Source organism: Lissotriton vulgaris, chromosome 2_1, assembly GCF_964263255.1.
Source record: "Lissotriton vulgaris chromosome 2_1, aLisVul1.2, whole genome shotgun sequence".
In the NCBI taxonomy this organism is placed as follows: domain Eukaryota; kingdom Metazoa; phylum Chordata; class Amphibia; order Caudata; family Salamandridae; genus Lissotriton; species Lissotriton vulgaris.
The window spans coordinates 1,094,885,177-1,094,907,450 of record NC_141687.1 but is presented as its reverse complement, the minus strand read 5'-3'; the positions used below and the strand labels follow the sequence as shown (position 1 = coordinate 1,094,907,450).

At 42.7% G+C, this 22,274-nt stretch overlaps 1 protein-coding gene across 1 annotated transcript in view; it reads right to left on the bottom strand.

Moving 5' to 3' along the window:
* Nucleotides 1-22,274, bottom strand: part of POU2F3 (POU class 2 homeobox 3) — a 114,964-nt gene that overhangs the window by 5,689 nt on the left and 87,001 nt on the right. Inside the window, exons 6-12 of the mRNA XM_086956787.1 lie at nt 18,365-18,435; nt 17,418-17,594; nt 13,381-13,522; nt 12,383-12,516; nt 11,830-11,991; nt 11,656-11,722; nt 5,963-6,089 (exon numbers count right to left, since the gene is read on the bottom strand). Of these exons, the coding sequence (XP_086812913.1) occupies nt 5,963-6,089; nt 11,656-11,722; nt 11,830-11,991; nt 12,383-12,516; nt 13,381-13,522; nt 17,418-17,594; nt 18,365-18,435 (880 nt within the window). The remainder of the gene's footprint in view (nt 1-5,962; nt 6,090-11,655; nt 11,723-11,829; nt 11,992-12,382; nt 12,517-13,380; nt 13,523-17,417; nt 17,595-18,364; nt 18,436-22,274) is intronic.

Sequence of the window (22,274 nt, the reverse complement as noted above, 5' to 3'; positions counted from 1 at the left end):
CTGGTCGTGGTTGGGGTGGCCCCTGGTTCTGAGTCTGCAGGCGTCGGCTGGTTCGTCGAGGAGGGTCTTTGGGCACTGGACTTTGGGTCCCAGTCGCCGGCCTTGTGGTCTTGGTTCGGGTTGGCCTGGCCCGGGCTCGGCTGATGCAGAGTGGGCTGGTCCGGAGCTTCCTGGTGAGAACCAGGTGGGTTAATGCAGCAGAGCCTCTGCTGATGGGAGTCCCAATCTTCGAGAGGGTCAAGGCAGGCAGGTCCTCTGGGTGTCCCAAGGTTGCTGTCTGCGGAGGTCGCCGGGATTAGGCAGGAGCACGTTCTAGGATCAACAGGCTGGTAGAGCTGGGGCCAAGTCAATTGTTGTTGTCCTGTTGTTAGCAGCGGCACGGTGGGTCTTCTTCTTCTTGATCTTCTTTCTTCTTTTGATATCGGGATAGAGGAAGGAAGGTTCAGACAACCCCTAAATACTACATTTAGGGGCAATACAGGTAGGGCAAGGGCAGGGACCAATGGGTCCCTGTCCTGGGGTGAGGACACCCCTAGCCTGCTCCTCTCCTTTGGGAGGGGGGCAGGAGCCTAGCTAGGATTGGGTAGGGCTCCCCATCTACAAGATGGCCGGAGCCCGGGGTCCTGCTTCACCTCGCCTCCTCCACCTGAGGGGTGGATTTGACAACGGTTGGCACACCCTCCTTCCTGACGTAGTTTTTCCCACCAGTCTTCCCGCCAGAGTGGGGGTAGAACGGGTAGGGGGCCAGTCGCTGGGTACAGCAAATGGTCTGGAGAAGCTCTCGGAGGCTTCCCCCTGTCCATCCGGGGGGAGGAGACCTAGCACCTCGTCCAGGATGTGCATTGTTGCAGGCCCAGGAGAGCAGGGGCTCATCACCCAGGGGTCCAGCAACATGTCTGCTGTGTGGCAGCCTCTGCAGCTACTCAGCCCAGACGTGGATTGTAGGTTCGGATTTTGGAGGGCATCTCTAAGATGCCCTCTCGTGCATTTTACATTAAATCCCACACTGGCATCAGTGTGGGTTTAATGTGCTGAGAGGTTTGGTACCAAACTTGTCAGTCTTCAGTGTAGCCATTATGGTGCTGAGGAGTTCGTAATGACAACCTCCCAGCACCATATACTCTTAAATGGCATCACTGCACTTACAGTGCCCAGGAATGGCCCTGGGTACTGTAGGGGCACAGGGCTCATGCACCCGTGCCCTCGCCTCTGGCATAGGGCACCCAGCTAGAGGGGTGACTGAAGTATGCCAGAGCAGTGGGTTCTGTGGGCATGGCACACAGGGATGTGTGCCATGTCGACTCTTGTTTTAGTTCTGTACTTCGGCACTCAGCCTGCAAAGGCAGTGTGTGGGTGACAGGGTACAGGGCCACTGAGGGTGGCACAATAAGTGCTGCAGCCCTCAGGGGTCTTCTCTGGTCACCATGGCCTGGGTACCTAGGGTACCATTTACTAGGGGCTGCCAGGTGGCCAGAGATGCCAATTGGGTATTTTGTTTCAGCATAGTTTTTCTTTTTAGGGAAGGAACATAGGCCCTGGGTACCTGATTGGCAGGGACCCAGGGCACACTTAGTCAAAGCTCATCAGCAGTTCAGAAACAAAAGTGAGGGCATGCCAAGGCAAGAAAGATGGCACTTTCTCACAAATATACAACATTCGAAAATGTTGTTATCTCACCTTATTAGGATGTGAACTCCAGTTTGAGAGGGTATATACACAGAAGAGAATGGTGTGGGTATATGCGGCTATAGGTGTGCTTTATGCTGTTAACCTGGCGAAGATAAATGTTATCACCTTCTTACTCACCATTGCCTCTCCCACAGGATTATCAAAGCTCAATTATTGTGCCCATATTTTCCTAATTGTACCATATTTGACAGTGTTGTGACCTCAGCTCTGTCCATTTTCAACATTACATCATTTGTGATTTTTCTTACCTCCCTAGGGTTTCCCAAAGACATCCTTCTGCTGACCCTTCTAGAGTCCTAAACTAGCATTGGCATGTCTCACCTATGGCTTTACCAATATGTTTTAGCTATGTCGCACACTAGTGTGGCTGCTATTCACTATAGCTAAAAGTTGGGGTAAAGGGGCGTGGAGTGAGGTGTTCTAAAGTGGAGTAGAGTGTAGTGTTCTGGAGTGGCGTGGAGTGGTGTAGAGTAGAATTGAGTGTTATAGAGTGGCATATAGTGTTGTGGAGTGTAATGTAGGGAGGACAGTGTTGTATAGTGAAAAGGCGTTGAGTGGAGTAGATTGAGTGTAGTAATGTGATAGAGTGCAGTACAGTGTTGTGGTGGGTTATACCATGTTATGGAGTTGAGTAGAGCAGAGTTGAGTAGCGTAAAGGGCGTTGTGTAGATTGGAGTAGACTGTTGTAGAGTAGAGTGGCCTAGAGTAGAATGGAGTATATTGTGAGAGTGGAGTGGCACAGAGAATGAATGAGCACATGCATCAGCGTACACGTAAAGGTGTCCTTTGTGAGACTACAGTGTGTGAGACTGAGTGGGAAAGACAGGGTGTGGTTTGTGGGTGTGTGTGAGTATATATATGTGTGTGCATGTGTATATGGGAGGGTGTGAGAGAGACAATACAATTTGAGAGGCAATGTCTGTGAGAGATTGTCCTCTGAGGCGAGGTAACTGAGGTTGACTATTACATGGACATGGTGGGATTGGTAGGGCTCACCACATCTATTTTTTTAACTTAAAGTTTATACTTTTTGATCAGCTCCTGAAATGCACAAGTACAGGTACTTTGTAGAAGTGGTCGATGCATTAATGAATAGAAATTCATAGCATATCATAATCTGTAATACATTTCAATTCTCAGCTTCCTAAACAGGTAACTAAGGGAACTCGAGAAAGTGGTTTGTCATGCCACTTATTTTCATAGTTTGAAAACAAAGTCTATGAAATTAGCTTTACTCAAACATTGAAAGCAGTTTAAAGGCTTGTAGGCATTGGTAATTGTAATCAATTATGTGGCTTTTGCTGAGACAATATAGGGCATTTAATTAACTGTGATACCAGTAAAAATATTAGAAAAACGTAATTTAGTGAATATTGAAATTAGTTCACACGCAAATGGCAAACTTAGCATTTTGCACCGTCTTGTACCAGACATACACGGAGGACTAACAATGTAAAAAGAGAAATAAACAGGTTTGGATGAGCTGCAGTCTGTTTATCCAGTGGACACTGTATCATTAATTGCCTCTTGGCACTTGATAGTAAATGCAATTATGCTCCTATTATTTCTCTTGGAAAGATGAAAGAACGAGTCAGCAAAGATTCAGAGGTGGACCTAAAGACAGAGTTCAATCCACTGAGCTAACACCCTATGTATCGATCAGTATCAATGTCGGTTATATCTCAGTGCACATACCTCTTGTTCTACAAAATGGTGAGGCACTAGAGAGGCCCTGCGACCTCATGGGTAGTGGATCGATTTTAAGCCGGGAAAGATAGCTCGGGTGGAACAGATGGACCAGCGGAACCAGTGGAGCATCGTGCGGAATCATGGGGACATAGAGTTGAGCCCTTGCCACACACTGTCAGCTCCATACTCAAGATGGACCAGTCAACTACCACAAAGGACATAGCGGTGGTCTCGATGCAGGCACTACTGCTTGCTAGATAGACAGCCTGGTGTCTTGCTGTGCACACTGCTGAGAGATGACTGCAACATAAATAAAGATCATTTTGTCTACGAATTTCCTGACTTTTTTTTTAACTCAATAATTTGAGGAACACTGCGAATATATTTAAAAAAAAAAAGATTGTGGATCTGAATAGTGCGCGCTTGTCTGCGCCGCTTGCGTGTTAGTAAAACAGAAAAACATACAGAACTATGTTTTTAGCCATGAACTAATAGGCTGTCATTAGAGATTATTTGAAAATTAGGGACTCCAGGGCCACCTTGTGCAACTGAATATCTATTTATTTGTGTGTTTTATAGACCATCAACAAGGCTCGAGGATGGCTGTGTGGCACTTACAAGAGGGGTAAAATGTATACATATTCCATGAATGTAGGTCCTCCAATAAGCATCATAAACATACATAGCTCCTACGCGCTGAGCGTGACTGCTGGAATACTAAAACCAGAACTTTAGCTACATGACGGAGATCTCCACTTTCCTCAAAAAGCCTTTTGTCGATCGTCTTTTGAAAACAACAGCTGCACTAATTAGACTGTATCACAGAAGCCGAACACAGTTGTTGCAACAAGTTGAACAAACGAAAGAGAAGTAATTCAACGGGAAAAGAAAAGTGTTCACTCACCAAAGCCTTCTACCAGGAAAGCCAGCATGTGTGTTTCAAGATCAGAGAGACAAAACAGTAGCAGTAATAAAACGTGCAATGTATCGTGCGAGTGGATTTAAACACCAAGGTGATACAGAACTTTTACTTGAGTAACTTTTATTAGGCTCTTTCCTTTGCTTTCTTGACCCAGAAGTTTGTTTATCCTATTAACAATTTAGGGCTATAAGTCTCACAATGCATAGAAAAAAAGTGTGTTGTATTAACTAACCCATTAAAATGAACACCCTGGGCTATCTTTCCGCATTTACATGCTTTACCCAAACATTTTCAGTTGTGCTACATATGACAATGATAGGTGATCATCATGCAGAAAAGAGCATGATAAACAAATACATTTAACTTTTGCTTAAGCTTGTTTTGTTTGCGAAATGAAACACACAGAACCATAAATATGACAACTTCAAAACAGAGATTGTGAATTCTCTCATTAGTAATCCCATTTCCATTAGTATTTTGTGTGCTTGTTTCACACAGAACAATCGCCTTTTCAACATGTCCCTCATTTCTAATTGCAGTGAACTGCAAGAGTATGAGTTTTGCTAACAATACAGAAGAGAGCTGTTGTGACATCATTGACAAAATGTGCATATTCATGATGCTCCGCGTCTTCAACAGAATGAAAGCCAATGTTGTTGCAAAGACTTTTTGCTAAAATGTGAATAAGTGTGAATAATTCACTAAACATCGAGGACTACTTAAGAAACAATAGCCATAGATGAACTCACGGTTGAAAAATCTACTTTCAAGAAGCACTCTTACTTTTAAATATTATGAAAAGTAGACTTTATATATCAGCTCGACCAGCTTCGGGTTTGTGCTTGCTTCTGCAGCACATATACTAAAATTTTAACTTGGGGCTTAGGTAAATGGTCAGTGGTCATGAGCGCATGGCGATGCAGACGTGGGGCAGATGCACCCATAGGAGGCCTGGGGAGAAGACCCCTTCCCCTGACTGCTTTCTTGACCTATAGAAGGACAGGGCACCTGCGGGCACACAGAACCCAGACACTGAGAGGTGCCATAAAGAAAAATGAATGAAATACGCTCATATTACGACATAAGAAAAAAAATAAACAAAGGAGATTCATGATGCCTTTAAGCTGCCACAAGGAACCCACCAAAAGGGAATGTTTGACAAAGGTGAGCAGGAAAGAAAGGAAAAATAGTGCCCCAGTCAAAATTAACCACTGATAAAAAGCAATGGGCGGGCTGTAAGCCCACAAAGTGTACACAACATGTCTTGATGAGACAGGGCAATCGCTACCTAGGCTCGACCTAAAAACAACAATGGGAAGTCATTTTCTTTCATAACAGCATATATGTTGTGTAGGCTGTTCATTAAACTATATAACGTGCAAAAGAGATGTATGTGGTGTGTTTTAGAAGCATTTACAGGAGATTTTGCAAAAATAAACACATTTTTCCGAAATTATAGCTTGTTAGTACCTCCAAAATCTTTTAAAATATATAAATAGTGTATGATCAAAAATGTATTAGCCGCTATTTATATCAAACTGGGATACATTAAAGACTTACTTATTCAGAGCCAGGGGAAAGAATGCTGTCTATTGCACCTGCTGCCCCTGCTAACTACCACTTTCAGAAGCTTTCTCAAGGTTCAAGTGTGCTCTTCCTTACCTGGACGGGTTGAACGAAGCGTTGCTTGATGTTTTGCAGCTGCTCTGAGAAGCATTTGGGCTGCTGGCCTGGAGTGCAGATCCAGGAGAGCAAGACCGGCTGTCGTTGCCTGAGCATGATGAAGATACTGAAAAACAAAAGGGGAATGAATGTGTTTTTGATACATACCCCATGGCTTAGTGAGAGGTTCCACTACAGTATATGGGAAAGAATGTATTACCCTAGAAAATATCTGTGCCCTCAATACAGAGCCTAATAGGTATACTAGAGGATTGAAGCACCTCAAAATCCAGAATAGAATGTTTCACACTACAGTGTATCTTCTCCAGATTACATGGATAAAAATGTCACAGTCATGCACACCATGGGCCTTATTCACAAAGGTAAACTTACACTTTTGGTGTAAGTTTATTATTTTTCGTGCTATAGTAAACTTACAAAAAAAGTGTATGTTTATCTTTGTGAATAAGGCCCCAGTGTCTAGATAGAAAGTTGTACAGTATGAGTAGTAGTGTATCAAAGTGAGTAGGACCTGTGGAATGCACGACTAATATTTCCAGACAATCACTTTGTGTACTAAGTGAAAAAGATGGTGTGACGAGCAGTGGTTGGGAGGGGGTTTTGTGGTTGGAAAGGCAGCAGACAAGCTAAACATTGAGGTCTCAGTGTGATGTATAAAATAAGCTTATAAAAAACAGATTAATGAGTTAAGGACATGTAATAGAGACAGTGCCAAGTTACAGGCTTCAATCCCACTTCTATAACCAATGAGGTTGAGTGTTCTCCATTGATATGTGGGTAACGGGCAGGTCATAGGTTTCCATGCCAGGAAGGTAGCTTGGTGGGTTAATGCTCCTATAGGAGTTATCTGTCTGTCCTCTCACTTTCATGTGGCACACCCACATCCCTACCTACCCTCCCCCTCTGTGACATCATCTACTCCATTAGTTTCTCTTACCCGCTTTATTCTGATGATATCCAAATCTTTTTCTCATTTCTAACTCTCTCTTCAAGAATGTATATCCAACTGCTTTGCTGGTGGTGGCCATTGTAGCTCTCAGAGTCCCTCATGTGGAACTCATCAGTCACTGAGGTCCTGTATTTTACTTCTTCCATGCACACATGTCCTTATCATACTCACTTCTCTGTCCCCTTGATTCTCTGACCTTTGCCTCACCTGCCAGACACCTTGGCTTCCGTTTTAACTCATCAACACACCTGGTATCCATCACCAATGCCTACAGCCTTGGTGGCACTAGCAAGTTATAAACAAGCAAAGGATCCTCTCCCTTCATTTCCTTCCACCAAATCAAAGCACTGATCAACTCTTTGGCATTCAGTAACCTCGGCTATTGAAATAGTTTACTAGTGGGACCATCATAGAGCAGTTTCCTCTCTCAGGATAAGGTTCTCCATTTTGCCTACTGGCCTCTATAAAATATCCTAAAACAACTAACTACCTCCGCTTAACACCATCATGCCAGCTCTCTGACAAAAACATGGCCCTCTGCGTACTGCTGCTACCGATGCCAAGGCTGGTAAATCGCCTACCACAAGAGACCTTTGAAACTCCGAACTTCACTGCCACTTGTAACCTTCGACCACAAATCACAATCTCTCTCCATCACAAAAACCTCCATGTGCTACATCTAGTTTCCAGTCATTGCGTCTAGTATCCCCTTCACGGTACTTAATTCCAACAATAACCTGGGAATGTTCTTCCTTCCAGAACTTTAAAATAGTTGTGAAGAATCATCATCTGATTCAAGCATTGCTTGAAGTTATGTCTGTTGTTCCTTGCACATCATGTATTTTTAGATGTTTCTGTCCAATGACCTCCTTTGCTTCATGCTTGCAAATGAGTGCACCAAACTTCGTTATTCCTGTTTCTCTTGTTTATTTTTTTATACATATATATATCAGTCCTTCCTTATGTGTCCTATCTACCCCATATTCCAAAGTACAAAATCTCTGATTTGACATTTTATTTTAAGTATGAGCCAACTCCAAGGAGCAGCTAGGTGCTTTACATAGAACATTTTAAAGCCAGCAGTGGTGTCTCGAGGTGCCGTACATAGAACTATAGTGTGGTTGGTGTCCACAGCAGAATCCACTGCACTAATAGAACCTGCTTCTCAACTTAAGATGGAGGTTTGAAGCATGTACATCTAGCCCATTCAACAGCTCTGCTGTATGGAAACAGAAAAAGGTGCCTTCCAACATTCAATCAAAAACAAACAACACATGCACACATTTGTAGTTACAGATTTGAACATCAGGATTGTCCTGCTAAGAGGTATAGGCTGAAAATGTTAACAGATACATGGAGTTTTCTAAGCAAATGTCCTACTTCCATATATAAAAGCATACAAATACAAAGAGAGATGCTGTTAGCTTTAGTCCTGCAACCACACACCACCTACAACTGCCCTCTACAGCAACATAAGAGATGCCAAGCAGGGGACTACCGGAATTTTTAGTCCTTGCCCCCTTCCCATCACACAAACAGTAATTTGCGTGAGCCTCTCTACTAGCATATGATGAAAAGTAGATACAGAAAGGGTGACATGCACACTTTTAAAATGTGAAAGGTTTCTGGATATCAGCTATGTAAATAACCATCAGGGCATTTCTCCATTTGTTCCCCTAGCTGGGATGTGTGTGGTAGGGGAAGAAGGAGTGGGTCTGAAGGAGCACCTCCCGGTTCAGAGGGACACGCGTTTTTGCTGCTGAATGATGCTTATTCAAGAAGAAATACTGCACAGACACTGCCTTATCCAACTGATGTCCCACATCCAACCCAATAGTACATCTGTTTGGGGTGTAACACCCAAACATGCCCCCAGAATCTCTACCCTTTATCAAGAACACATGCGTCCAATATCAGTAGAAAAGGATAACACACCAATATCTAGAGCTGACATTGGAGAACATTTGCCAATAACTATAGAGGAATGTGGTACATTTGACAAATCTTGGACACCTCACCAGCAGGAGAAGAAAACAGTGCTATATACTACAATGCTGGGAGCGGAATGGGTTGCAATGGCAGTCTGCACCTAAACATCTGCAGAGAAATGTGCCACATTGGAAGACATCAGGGGAATTTTACCTATGCCTCTAATACTGATTGAAAAACAATTAATGCATGAAGAGGGGTAAACCAAAATTTATTCGTTCACCCTGACACTTGGTTTATGTTATTTACTTTTTGTTGAATTATAAAACATTAAAGATTTCAAGCCAGAGAAAGATCATCATCAACTTCACATTATACCATACACCATTGTTAAAACAAGAGAAAAAACAATATATTACAATTAATGTGTGAAAAATAAACATACAATACAATTGTGCTCTCAAATTACAACACAAATTAATATGAACAAATCATTAAACAGTTGCCAAGGGACAGTACAAAAAAACTGCGGTTGACAAATGAATTAATTTCCCAGGGGGTAAGCAATATGTAATACCACCCACATTCCTGTTCCAATATTACTATATTTGGATATTGTTTAACACAGGGAATGTAACAAATGCCGATAGCACGATTCCTTTAGTGAATAAATGAATGCCGACGCGTTTCGAGTCTCACTGTATTAGTCACTGGACTCTTATCAGGGCAGGATAAGTCCTATCCATAGGAACTGTTTGTGAAAGAAAAAATGGGGGAAAATATTTTTCCCCATTTTTTCTTTCACAAACAGTTCCTATAGATAGGACTTATGTGTTGTAATTTGAGAGCACAATTGGTTTACTCTCTTCATGCATTAATTGTTTTTCAATCAGTATTAGAGGCATAGGTAAAATTCCCCTTTTGTATTACTTAAAGGCCCAACCTACCCTCTTTCCCACCGGGCCAAACCCCCCCTTCTCTTTAATTTAATATTGGAAGACATCAGCATGTCCGCATCTAGGTAGGAATGTTGTACATTAGGGGAGCACCTACTTCCTGACATATAATGAGGAAAATGCTGCAATTAGATTAACAAAATAAAGAGCGGAATGTGGTGCGTTCTGGGGAAAGTAATGTAAACTATACACCTGAATTCCAATATTCAGAGAGGAATGTGTTGCATTAGCCAATACCTTAGAGCAGGACTTGTACCTTGTGCCCTAACATATAAGGAGGAATGTGTTACATTAGATGGTACCATCATCCAGTTTCAAGACAGGAAAATATTATAGAAAACCTTAAGAAGACATATACCCACATTTACGGTTGAAGTGTGCAAAGTAGCAAGTTCTTCAGGCTCCACTCCATTAAAAAAAAGAAAAAACATCTAAAGTGTGCTTGCTTCTCAGGGTATAAATCTTGCAAAGTTTGAAAGGCAAAAAGAAAAGGGACAGCTTCAGAAACCCTGAGAATTGGCATCCAAGCAGGGTGGAGGGTAGGGCATCCACACATTCATATTGCTAATGCCCACTAAAAGGAAATCACAATAGACCTGCCAAAACCCACCCACAGAGTCCCACTGGTGCCTTTCAATCATTACTGCACAAGATAACATCACACTGTTGCCACACAGCTCTCCGCCACTCTGCAAATTGCCTCTATAGCCATTTTGCACCACACCAAGACAAGATCCCACTGCTACCATTCTTATCGCCATTCCACCCCCCTTCATAGACCTCCTGCCACTCAAGGCAGATCTCACCCACATAGCCCTCCAACCTTATCTTTCAGAGCAGATGCAGGCAGGTAATCATCATGACAATTTTCTGTTCAAGGATGTCATTGTAATGATTTTCTGCTAGCGATAGGCAAGATTTACTTTGCCCAATTTTGTAGAAGACATATTTCTGTAATGTTGGAATACCGTACTACCCCTAATCTAGAGTTATTATCCACACAAATATCTAAAGTCATTTAGTTTATCAAAGAACAAGCAATCATAATAACATGAAAGCTTAAAATAAGCAATTTTTGGAATATGTTTAGCACTGGAATTTTATTTTTACGTGTAAAATCTATTAGAAAATATGTGGTTTATTACTAGTTCTAACAGTGCAAACCTAGAACACAATCCCAGTGAGCATTTGGCTATCCCAGATACGTAGGAACTGATGGCAGCTGTGCTCCAAATCTTATCTAAGCTTCAAATATTTTTGTTTGCTGCAACACCAAAGCTGCAAGCCACATTTTCAGGGTGGCCATATACATACCCCAAACCGGAACGAAAATAGTTGACATAATCGGAGGTTATCCTAGTAATCTGGCATGTATGCGGCCCTCCTGGACATGTGTCGAACACCCCTGTCATGGAGCCACCTTTATTTTCGACCCTGTATTTTCAGAGTATATTGCTCCCTATGCAAGTTCCAGCCATTGTAGAATGGCTTCAAGGTTTGCCTTCATCTTTCCAGACAGGAAGTTCTGGGAGCTCTATTAAAGCTTCTATTTGGGAACGCCTCTCACATATTGGTTGGCTTCAGTTTATACAGATGTGTGAGACACTTATTGCGAACAATCTGACAGATGGTAAGTGCAGCTAGTAGCCCGACGTGCATGGCCACAGTGCTCTGGTGCCCGACCATCCTGGGTTTCAATGGTACATCACCAGCACAGCCCAGGCCTTATCATCTTCCTGTCATGAATTAAAGAAAAAGTTCTCAAGCTCAGATGACAGACACTGATTTTTGATACATCAAGGATGAGAAGTGTATGTGTGTTTATTTGAGAGTCTCACCTGCTCCAGCCATGGTGGTTTGCATCTGAGTCGCTGCTAAAGACCCCAGGGGACAGGTTGTGGGAGCCTAAAATAAAACAGAAAGGCTTTATTCAATAGGTTACCTTTACTTCCCAAAGCACTGAATAATCTACTCCACAAATGAAATCTATAGCATAAATCTCAAAGAACTACCAGTCTGGAGTTGTAGGCTGGGGGCTTCAGTGACACTGTATTTGGGCAGTTAATCCGTTTTTCCTTCTGCCGGCGGTTGCAGAACCAAACACGGACCACTTCCTTCTCCATGCCCAACTGCTCAGAAATCATGGTGATCTCCTCAGAGCTGGGTTTGGGATTCTGCAAAAGAAGAGCAGAGAAGTATCAATCAGACAAGTCAGCCATGAAGTTTACAGCAACAGTGCTTGCTTGCTTACTTAAATCTAAATTTGCAAGGCATGTATAGATATATAACAATTCACAGGCAGCAAGCGTCTTGAAAGGTATGAGGAATATCTGACTGAATGACGCGGTAATGAAAAATTGGATTCCGAATTAAAGACCAGTGTGGTGGGAGAGAGGAAAGAGGTGGCAAAAGAAGTTCAGCTGGTGTGATAATGATCAAGGGATATGAAGAATCCAAGTGTAATGCGAGTGAGGATCAAAGAAAAAAGTGTAATGCGAGTGAGGATCAAAGAAAAAAGTGTAATGCGAGTGAGGATCAAAGAATCAATGTTCAATTGCAACATACATCACTGAATCTTTTCTCTAGGGTCATTCGTATGTTGGTTTCGATACTTGTGCGTTTCTTTCTCTTCCTCCCGAATCCTTCATTGAGAGAGTAGGTGGCAGGGACACTCACTGCAGAATCCGCAGGGGCACACTCTAAGGATGCAAAATCCAACTTTATTAGTCAACTCCCGTAAAAGTCAGCCTCTTCTCCAAAAGAATACAGCCATTAACTCTCACATTCTAAACCATTATTTCTAACGAAAAACGACACACAATAGAAGGCAAGTGCTATCCAATATACTCTATTAGAAAGAGTCCCTGATCATACAATAGTAACTCCCCCATCCACTTAAACAGAAAATGCTCCAACACTCAACCAAAAAGACCCAATTAACCTCATAGGAGCGTCGAACGTTCAGCGCCCAGTGCTGAACGTTCGAAGAACGAATGCTGGCCCGTCGGCCAACGGTCGTGTGCAGCACTGGCAAGGTAGTGGTCGCGATGACCGTTGGCCGACGGCAGCACTTAAGGTGTTAATACAATCTCCAATAGAATCTACAGCCCCTCCATAAGCACGTCACCCTTGTCAACTCCAACAGAGGACACCTCAATGGAGGATGCCCTCTGCACACTCCAACATTCTGCATCCACATCTTTCCCAAAAAGAGGCACGCTACAACGATTCCAATGCAAGACGCCACCTCTAATCTAACAGAAGATTCCCCCCATCTACTCCAATAGAGGATATCCAATCAGTCGGTGGTCTTCTGACATAGGTAGATTTGTCTCATTCTTGGGCTCTAACCCAGTCACAACAATGCCAATAAGTGTTGTTTGTCCCAAACTCACTTGTCCATTTTGCCCACCATGACCACTTTAATGTTTACGGCAATGATCCTATCCTTCCAAATGTCAGTATAGTCTCTCTCCTATTACTCACGCTCCCACATGATGCTCTACTGATTACTGAGCCATATTCGCAGATCCTTTCATTCTCTAGACATGCATTTTTCATACCAGCATCACTCAGCCATTTCTCCAGCAAGGGTTTGAGTTTGCACATGTTCTTGAAACTCAGATTGAGGGCTTCGAAGCGGGAGATGGTTGTCTGACTGAAGTCATTGCCGTACAGCTTTCCCATCGCCAAGCCTACATCTCCCTGTCAAGAAAAGGAAAGAGGATTGGTTAGAGCACCCTGTCACTTTGTAGGGAGTTGCAAACCATGTTATGCATAGGATCTGATGTCAAGAAAAGGAATAATTTTCATTATAGACTGGAAATTGCTGGATAAAGCTGAAAATGTCCATAGATGAGGAAAGAGTTTGGAGCATTGCAGCCCCCCTGTGAGATTCATCTAAAATGACACCCACTCTAAAACCAATGCTATTAATTGACAATGAGTTAAATTAGAACATTTGGAAACGTAATTCACCGAGATATCTGCGAGACTATTGTTAAAACGGGAGCTGCAAGCAAGAAATGAAAATAAGTCCAAAGGATGGTAGGGACCTCATTGACAGCAGGCTGGAAACCGCAGTCAGATACAGTTAAGCAAGAAACCTTGAGGGGCGGGCATGAGCAGGTAACTCGAAGAAAAAAAAAAACAACCTATACTATTCAGCTCACAAAGGGAGCGGACTTGAGGTTTATCTTCATTTGCCTACCTCTATATACATGAACTCACCAAAGACATAATTACACGTGTTCTTCATATTCGCCCCATCATTTCAACCATTATATGATGCCCATATGTATGGTTGAAAAAAACTTGGTACATTTACACTGAATTTACAGACCTAAATATTGTATTCAGTATGTGCATCTGTTGGTAATGAATGCTATGATTAACACTAATGCCTACTCAGAGGAGTAAATAGCCAAGAGCCAATTGAACATTTAGTGCATTATTATGACACTGGTGCATTGCTCGGTTTTGGATTTTATGGATCAGGAGCGTGAGAGGACATAGGAGCTGATTACGATGGCAGGCGGACTTGAGTCCGCCCGCCATCGTAGCGGGATCGGGACCGCTCACCTGTAAGTCGGCAGTCCCATACCCCTATTTACGATGTGACCGCCACTGTGGCGGTCGCATCCAGCAATTTAACATTGCGACGGGTACTGCTGGCTGCAGCACTCACTGCAATGTCAAATGGCCATGTCGAGTTTTTCCTGCACATTCCTTGTGCATAGAAATATCCAGTGCACCCCCCCCCCCCACACAGAGGGGGCCCACAACTGGCCCCCGATTCCAGCCTCCACCTGCCTTTTTGCGGCGGGATGACTGCCGTAAAAAGAGAGGGGGAAAGGGATTATGTAATCTTTACTTCGGTGCGTGCATGGCACCGCCACAATGCAGCCCTGTGTCCTGGTTCCGCAAGGAGGATGGAAAAGGACCGCCTTGTGGAACCGTGGGGGACGAACTTTCCATCCGCCGCGGACACATTGTGATTCCCACCGCCATCCTAATTTGGCGGTGGGAATTTCCTGTGTGATGGCAGAAGGACCGCCACAACCGGACGGCAGTGGCAGCCCTTCCGCCATCATAATGAGCCCCATATTTCGAACCGGATGGTCACTAGAAGACAGGTCAATTTCAGGCTCCATTCAAACACACTCAAATCTCAGTTCTGTATGTAATTACTTATGCAGCCTATGGATTTTCCCGTGCATTCCTTTACCATGTTCAATCACACATTTCTCAGGCTTAACTACATTTTTAACCCTATTTGTATTACTTTGTGTCTTCCCAAGATTTTTCATTGTAATTCCTTCCCTGCGCCTCTATGCAATATTCTTCTTTTTTTTCTGTTCCTACATTTATTCCTACAGTGTTTTTTAGATTTAATTTCAAATCACATCCTAGCGGGCCATCTGTAGTGTTTTGACCTTAATTGTCATCTCCCACTGTCCCCTCCTATTTCTTTCTCTTTACTTCATCTTTGCAAGATTCTCTCATTTAGCGTCTTACATGTTTCCTTCCTCATATATTCATTCAGCGTATCATTGGTTTTCTTCCTTTGTTTGTACCCAGATATACCTTATGTACATATATATCCAACCAAATGTATTCATTATCTATATATACAAGATCCACAGTGTGTAGCCAAAGATTTCTCCGACGCACTGTTTACATTTTTCATGCTGCAATTTTCAAGACGTTTTCGCTCATGTTTTTCCCTTTATACCTTCTCCTTGTCCCCAATAAAATTAACTGCTGAATGTTGATCACTAGGTTTCTTCCTCAATCTGTGTCCAAAGTTATTTTGCCTGCAGTGTGGTACAAGCTATCAAACTCTGGATCCTTGTGAACCACCTCAAATTTAATACCACAAAAACTGATAGACAGACATGCAAATGGGCCACCTATCACCCTTCAATTATCTGGCCTCAGGACCTAGGACCTCATCCATCCTACTCAACTGAAGTAAAGAACTTGATTGTATTAGGGACTCCAATCGCCTGCTCGTATCTCAGGTAAATCAAGTTTCCAAAGGCAGCTTCTACATTATTAGATTCCTTGGACAAAGCTTCTATACCTTGGATTCTCTCAAAAGGTCAAGTCAACATTGCCATAGTACTTTCCCTTCTCCACTATGCAATGGCCTTTAAACTTGGAGCACCTTTGTTAATGCCTCAGAAAACACAGACAATCCAGACTGCAGCTTCTTAACCGCTTCTGAATCTGTTGATACAGGCTCACGTCATGCCAGGCATTGTATCCTTACACCGACTGCTGGTGTCCAGATGCAGTACTTTCAAAGCAGTATTCCTCACTCATCAAGCAATCCACTCTACCTTCAAAAGATTTTGTTAATGGCACTCTTCAAAGAGACACAAAATGGTGGAAGCGTGCCCTCTGTATAAACAGCCAAGCTCTAGAACTCAATTCCTACACAAAAAGGAAAACCAGCCACCACCTCATATTTGAGAGGGCACTAAAAACCGGGCTCTTCCTATTCACATGATCACAAGACGCACATTACCAGCTAAGTAGTTTGGAAGGTGGTAGGCTAAGTACAAATATCACTATTCACTCACTGTCTGCAACATTGGTTCATGGTGGTGCATTTTTACAGCACTCTGCAGCATCTCATGTTTATGCATAGATTCATGCCACACTGTTTACATCTAGCGTCTTTGAACCTTAAGCACATGTTATGTTATGCAAATTTGTAGAGTGCGCTCACCCGGGATGGTATCCTGGGACAACATAACCCATAGGATTCATAATACATCCAACATCTGTCCAATAATACACCCTGAAAGGGTGCTGAGAAACCCGATTTGAATCAGAGCACTGGATTGTCTGATTGAGGGTAACAAGTGCTGCACAAATCTTGTAATCAAGGACAATTCCCAGATTTAGCATTACTAGTAGACTTGGAAATGTGCCAAAATGCTACGCCTTTGCAGGGGAGGCGTAACGAGGAGTAATATCTTTATTTCTCCTCGTTGTTGCCTCTATGTGTGCTGTATTCAGCAGCACACATAGAGAGGGAAATACCGCAGGGGATTATTTTTGTGCAGAATGGTGTCCCTTCTTGCACAAAAATAATCCTGGTTACAATGCAGGCACACTTGCACTATGGTGCAAGAGGGTCTGCATTGGTGCTAGGTAGGCCATTGTGTGCCAGGGCTGGAAAAGGACAGGAATGCTTCCACTTGTGTTAAATACGGCACATTTCTGCCCTTTCTGTGTCACAAAGAGCAGCACAGTGACTTCCTGTGCTGCGTCACATCTTCATAAATATGGCCCTCAATATACATTCCTAGAAAACGTCCTTTATGTGTATCCTTATTAATGACGGCTCCTCACATGGACTCTTGCCTTTCTTCTGCATGTTCATCATTACATTTTTTATCAGTATTTAAGATGATATGTCTTTCCCCACATTTCCTTACATTTTATCTCTTGTCTTTAAAAGTATCTCTCTTTCCTATGTGTATCAATGTAACTCCTGTCCCTTGTTTATTTCTAATTATGTATTTCCCCAAAAGGTACTGTTGCATTTTTTTCTTTTGGTTCAGGAAGGCAGCTCATCTGTTCTAACCTGTGTGAAGCCCAATTTAATCCGCCTCTGCTTAAACATCTTTGCAAACTTCTCCAGTTCTTCCAGGTCACTCGGCTCATCAGGTACGTTAGAGAGGTGCTTTGGGACTTGCAAGTGCTGAGAGATCTCTAGATGGGACTCCAGGGATGATCCTGGAATACCCGGACGTCCAACTGCCTGGAAAAAAGGAATTAGATAACAATCACTTGATTAACTTAAGTTGACTCCGACTTCTGTATTTCAAGCATACTTTTCCCATTTTCCCCTATCTAGCATTTAAATTAATAGGAAATTTAGCCAATGTGTTTTATTGTAGGTCATTAGGTTAGCAACAACCTTTAAACTAAACATACCCATTTGTGTGTGAATGTGTTATCTATCGATCTAGCTATTCACACATACACATATATATATATACACACACACACATATATATATATACACACACACATATATATATACACACACGTATATATATATATATATATATATATATATATATATTTATATATATATATAGATAGATAGATATGCACACACACACACACACGCACACACACACACTCAGTCAGGTCAGTATTTCCATTGGAAGGGTGCTTTTTGTTTTTTACGTTGTGTGTGTGAGGGCGGCTTTTACATTTATAGAAGAAATAAATCAAGTGAATTGTCAGAAACAAGGTTTTGAGATTTGTTTTTGTCCATGGTGTAAATGGGCAAAGTCTGTTTATATGCAGTCATTTAAAGAAAAAATCCTAGAAAATATTTGCAACCATTGCATGTAAAGAATCGTCTGCAACAAATTACCCATTGGTACCCTCTACTGTTAATGTGCATTAAGGTTTGTATAAATATGTTAGTAACTTTGTTTTCAGCTATACCATTTCCCTGTGGAGGTCTGCAAATCAAATTAAATACAGTGAACAACTATCACCTTGTATGCCACTCACCTGAGGAGCCAGACCTAGGCCGGGTTGTGGCTGCAGGAGACCACCATGATGAGGAGGGAGTGAGAGGAGAGCTGATGAAAGAGAGAGACCAGTCAAGGATACTTGAATAAACACATCCAGCATTACAATAATAATCTTATTGTAATGTGTTACAAAGCATCTAATTGCTAACTACTGGGGGTGTATGTCTTCCTTCACTTACATACTGCACTTCACAGTGTTCACCAGAGGAATACTCTAAAAGACCCTCAAAAGGGCAATCGTCGATTGGGAACATGAGTTCACTGGGACACGTCACCAAAGCGTTTCCTGTTGACAAATATCACCAGTTGCCCTTTGACTGCAAGAAAAACCCAGTACAAGGAACTTGCAGATTCCAAACTTTTAGTGAGTGAGAGGTGACTGGAATTTCAAAGTGATTTCCAGCTAAGCATGGGCGGAAAATCCGTTTCGCTCGCGGATTTTGCGGATTTTCGGTAAATTCGCAATCCGCGAGATTCGCGAATCTCCCGCAAAATCCGCAAATCCGCGAGCAGCGGATTTTATGGCTTGCTCGCACTGTTCGCGTGAGTTCGCGGCTTCCCAGTACAACTTCGCGCCCCGCGAATAAGCGCAAAATTGCAGAAATACGATCTTAGCAAAACTGAAACTACTTACCAGGTTCAAAAGTTCAGGCTCATCATTAGTAGCCATTTCCTGTAGTGCTTCCTGAGGGGCCCCTCCAGAGTTCAGTTGCCAGTTGCAACTATTATGTGACCCTGCTCTGAACCTCAGAATAGTTACACATATGCCACAAAGGTCCTGAATTACAGCTAAGGGAGACAAGCAGGAGCCAGGCTGGAAGTTCAAATCCATTAATCAGCCCCTAATTCATTATTGTCAGTTGGGGCAGGGCAGGTGTTGTAACTAATTTTGCAACAATGAAAGCACTTAGCAAGTGCAAAAGATCACTAATCAGGAAGCACTAAGGAAGCAGGTGCCAGCTAAAAAAATATTCTGTGACACATTAATCAGCCCCAAATTAATTCAGGTCACTTGAGGCAGGGAAGGTGTGCTTGCTTTGCCACAATAATGTACACTGACTGGACAACCAGAGGGTGCTGTGATGAAACAGAGGGTGGCATGGGTGGGCCAGAGGGTGGCATGAGTAGTCAGAGAGTGGCAGTGGTGACAGAGAGTGGCAGTGATGAAGAAGAGTGTCCCAAACAGGCTGGACACGTAGAAACAACAAGTTCGCGAAACTTGCGACCCGACAGGTAAGTTCGCGTTTTGCGAAATTGTACAAAACCCTCGCGAACTGGCAGAAACCCGCGCGAACACAAAAAAAAAAAATCCGCAAATTCGCGAGAATTCGCGGATTTTGGGGATTGCGAGTTCGCAAATCTGCAAAATTCGCGAACGCGAGATTCGCAAAATTCGCCCACTTAATTTCCACCTTATCCTACCTTTACCAAACTTCATGAGAAAGTAGTCCCAGAAACTAGATTTGACCTGGGGGGCTGGTGGAGTAGACATGAATCAAAATGGATTCATCTTATAAACCTATCCTCATTTCCATTTAAGATTTGTGTTATTGGAATGGTGCATTTCTATAGGTTTTTATGCAATACATCACTCTTTTCTAGTGTGCAGTGTCAAAAGAGTTGCTCCTATGCAGCTGTGTGAGTTCAGGTTGTGGGTGTGCCACAACTGAGAGTTGTGAAATTCATACTCATTTCAGTGCCAAAAGTGGCATAGTTAGACCTACTGTCACCCGTGGCGGCCCCTAAGTTTGTTGCCCGGTGCAGGTAAGAGCGGAGGGGGATGGGTTGGGGGTGGCGGCCGCCAGATGCATTGTTCCTTTAGGCAGCCGCAGCCAACTTGTTCTCAGAGGGGAGGAAGGGGGGATTGTGGTAGTCGACATACCCCACAAAGATACCTTCGCTCTGCCAGCACCTATCTTCTTTCTGTCCCACGTACCAGAACCGCCAGCTGGGGAGACAGGCGTTTTTTGGTAGCCACCCCCAAGCTGTGGAACTCCCTTCCTCTGCTCATTAAAACCAGCCCAACCCTCACTATCTTCCGAAAACTCCTGAAAACATGGTTATTTGATCAATGATATTAAGGTAGTTTATCTCAGGAGTCTGATCTGCGCAGAGACACCCTCGGGTATTTGTGCGCAATAAAAATTTCAAAAACATAAACATAAACATGACTTGCTCACCTCCACCGCCCCCAAAAACAGTACCGCCCAGGGTGGACCGCTCCCCCAGCTATGCCACTGAGAGTGCCAATTCCTCACAGTGCTGGTCACTGGCTCATAAAGGGTTTTGGAATACATGCTCCTCCAATACTTGAGCTCTCTGAAGAGCACATAGAACAATGGTCAGGTGGGCCTATTGTAATTGTGATTAAATGCGAAAGTATGTGAAGGAAGTACACAGCTGTCACAATATTGACACGTCACAAGTTTAAGACAATACAGGGCACACGGGCGAGTGGGTGTGTTGTTTGTTGCATCTCCTTCACTTCACCAATCACCCCACAAAGTATGTGCAAGAGAAAGTGAAAAGAAGGTGCTGGAGAGGAAAGAGAGGACGTGTGATATGCAGATTGAGTGTTTCAGAGAGATATTAAGAATAACTGCGTAAAAGGCTAACACCGAGACTAGAGAAGAGAGAAGTGTGGAGAGTACAGGAGTAACTAAGACACTCAAAAAACCTTGTTTACATAAACCATAATCTTTATTTTTTTCTCGTTTGTAGGATCCAGCCCAGTGTTGAAGACATGCTTGTAATGAATAACAATATACAGGAGGTGGCAGCAAAGCTTAAGAAGTGTACAGCATCACAGCCTACGCCAGTCCTCCCTTTGGCTCCTATTTGAATGTTTCCAAGAAAAAAAAAAAAAAAAAAAGAGTGCGAATTGAAGATCACCCTCCTCCCGCTGCAGGGGGCCAGGTTCCATCTAAATGCTGTACCTTTAATTCTCCGAAATATTTTATTTAAAAAGTCAGATGACCGGTTAAATCCCGGAAGTGCTCCTGACGTAGAAACGTGGCTGGAAGAACAGAGCACATGTCGACGAATTTTGATGTATAGGTTTATAAAATGGAATATCGGACGAAAAATAATTTCATTGATTTTATGCGGATACGCATTTGTTATTCACTAAGTACAAAATCGAAACCATAAGAAACTATAGAATTTTCTCAAGGTGCATACATTATGAAAACAAATAACAGGCCGAGAAATGACAAATAAAACAAAATGCAAATAAGGAGAATAAATATGAGAATCTAGCAGCTGTCTGCACAAGTACCTGGCAGATGGTAAACATACAGAATTAGTATTCCCGATTTTTTGACTGTGCAAAATGAGGGGGCCAAGCATTTGCCCAATGAAAATGTTTTTGGAGATAGAATGCTGGCAACTGCATGGAGAAACACCCATCAGCAACTCCTCAAGGGGCAAAATAGCAGATTAGAGGGGCAAAATACCACTATATAAAGCGCTCTATAAAAAATCCTAACTTTAATAGCAATACATACAAAAACAATAATAGTAAGAATAAAAATAACAAAAATACAACCAACACTACTTATAGTAGTAACAATAGCAACAAGTAATAACGAAACCCCAGCAACTCTGTGGACCAAAAACCACCAAGGGAACTGGGTGTTACATTTCCATGGTGAAAACATCTCTCAAACGTGCGACACGCAACCTATAAACCAAAGAGCAAGAACCTTGAATACTGAATAGGTTTATATCATGAATTGTAGAGACCTTTCCACATGGTTGTATACTTGAAATCCATAATAATATCCACTGGATAAGACTAAAACTTCTGAAGACTGTTCCTCAAATTACATGAGCAGCGATAATCCTTTACTTTTTTGGGGGTAATTTTGGTAAGTCTCTAAATGCCA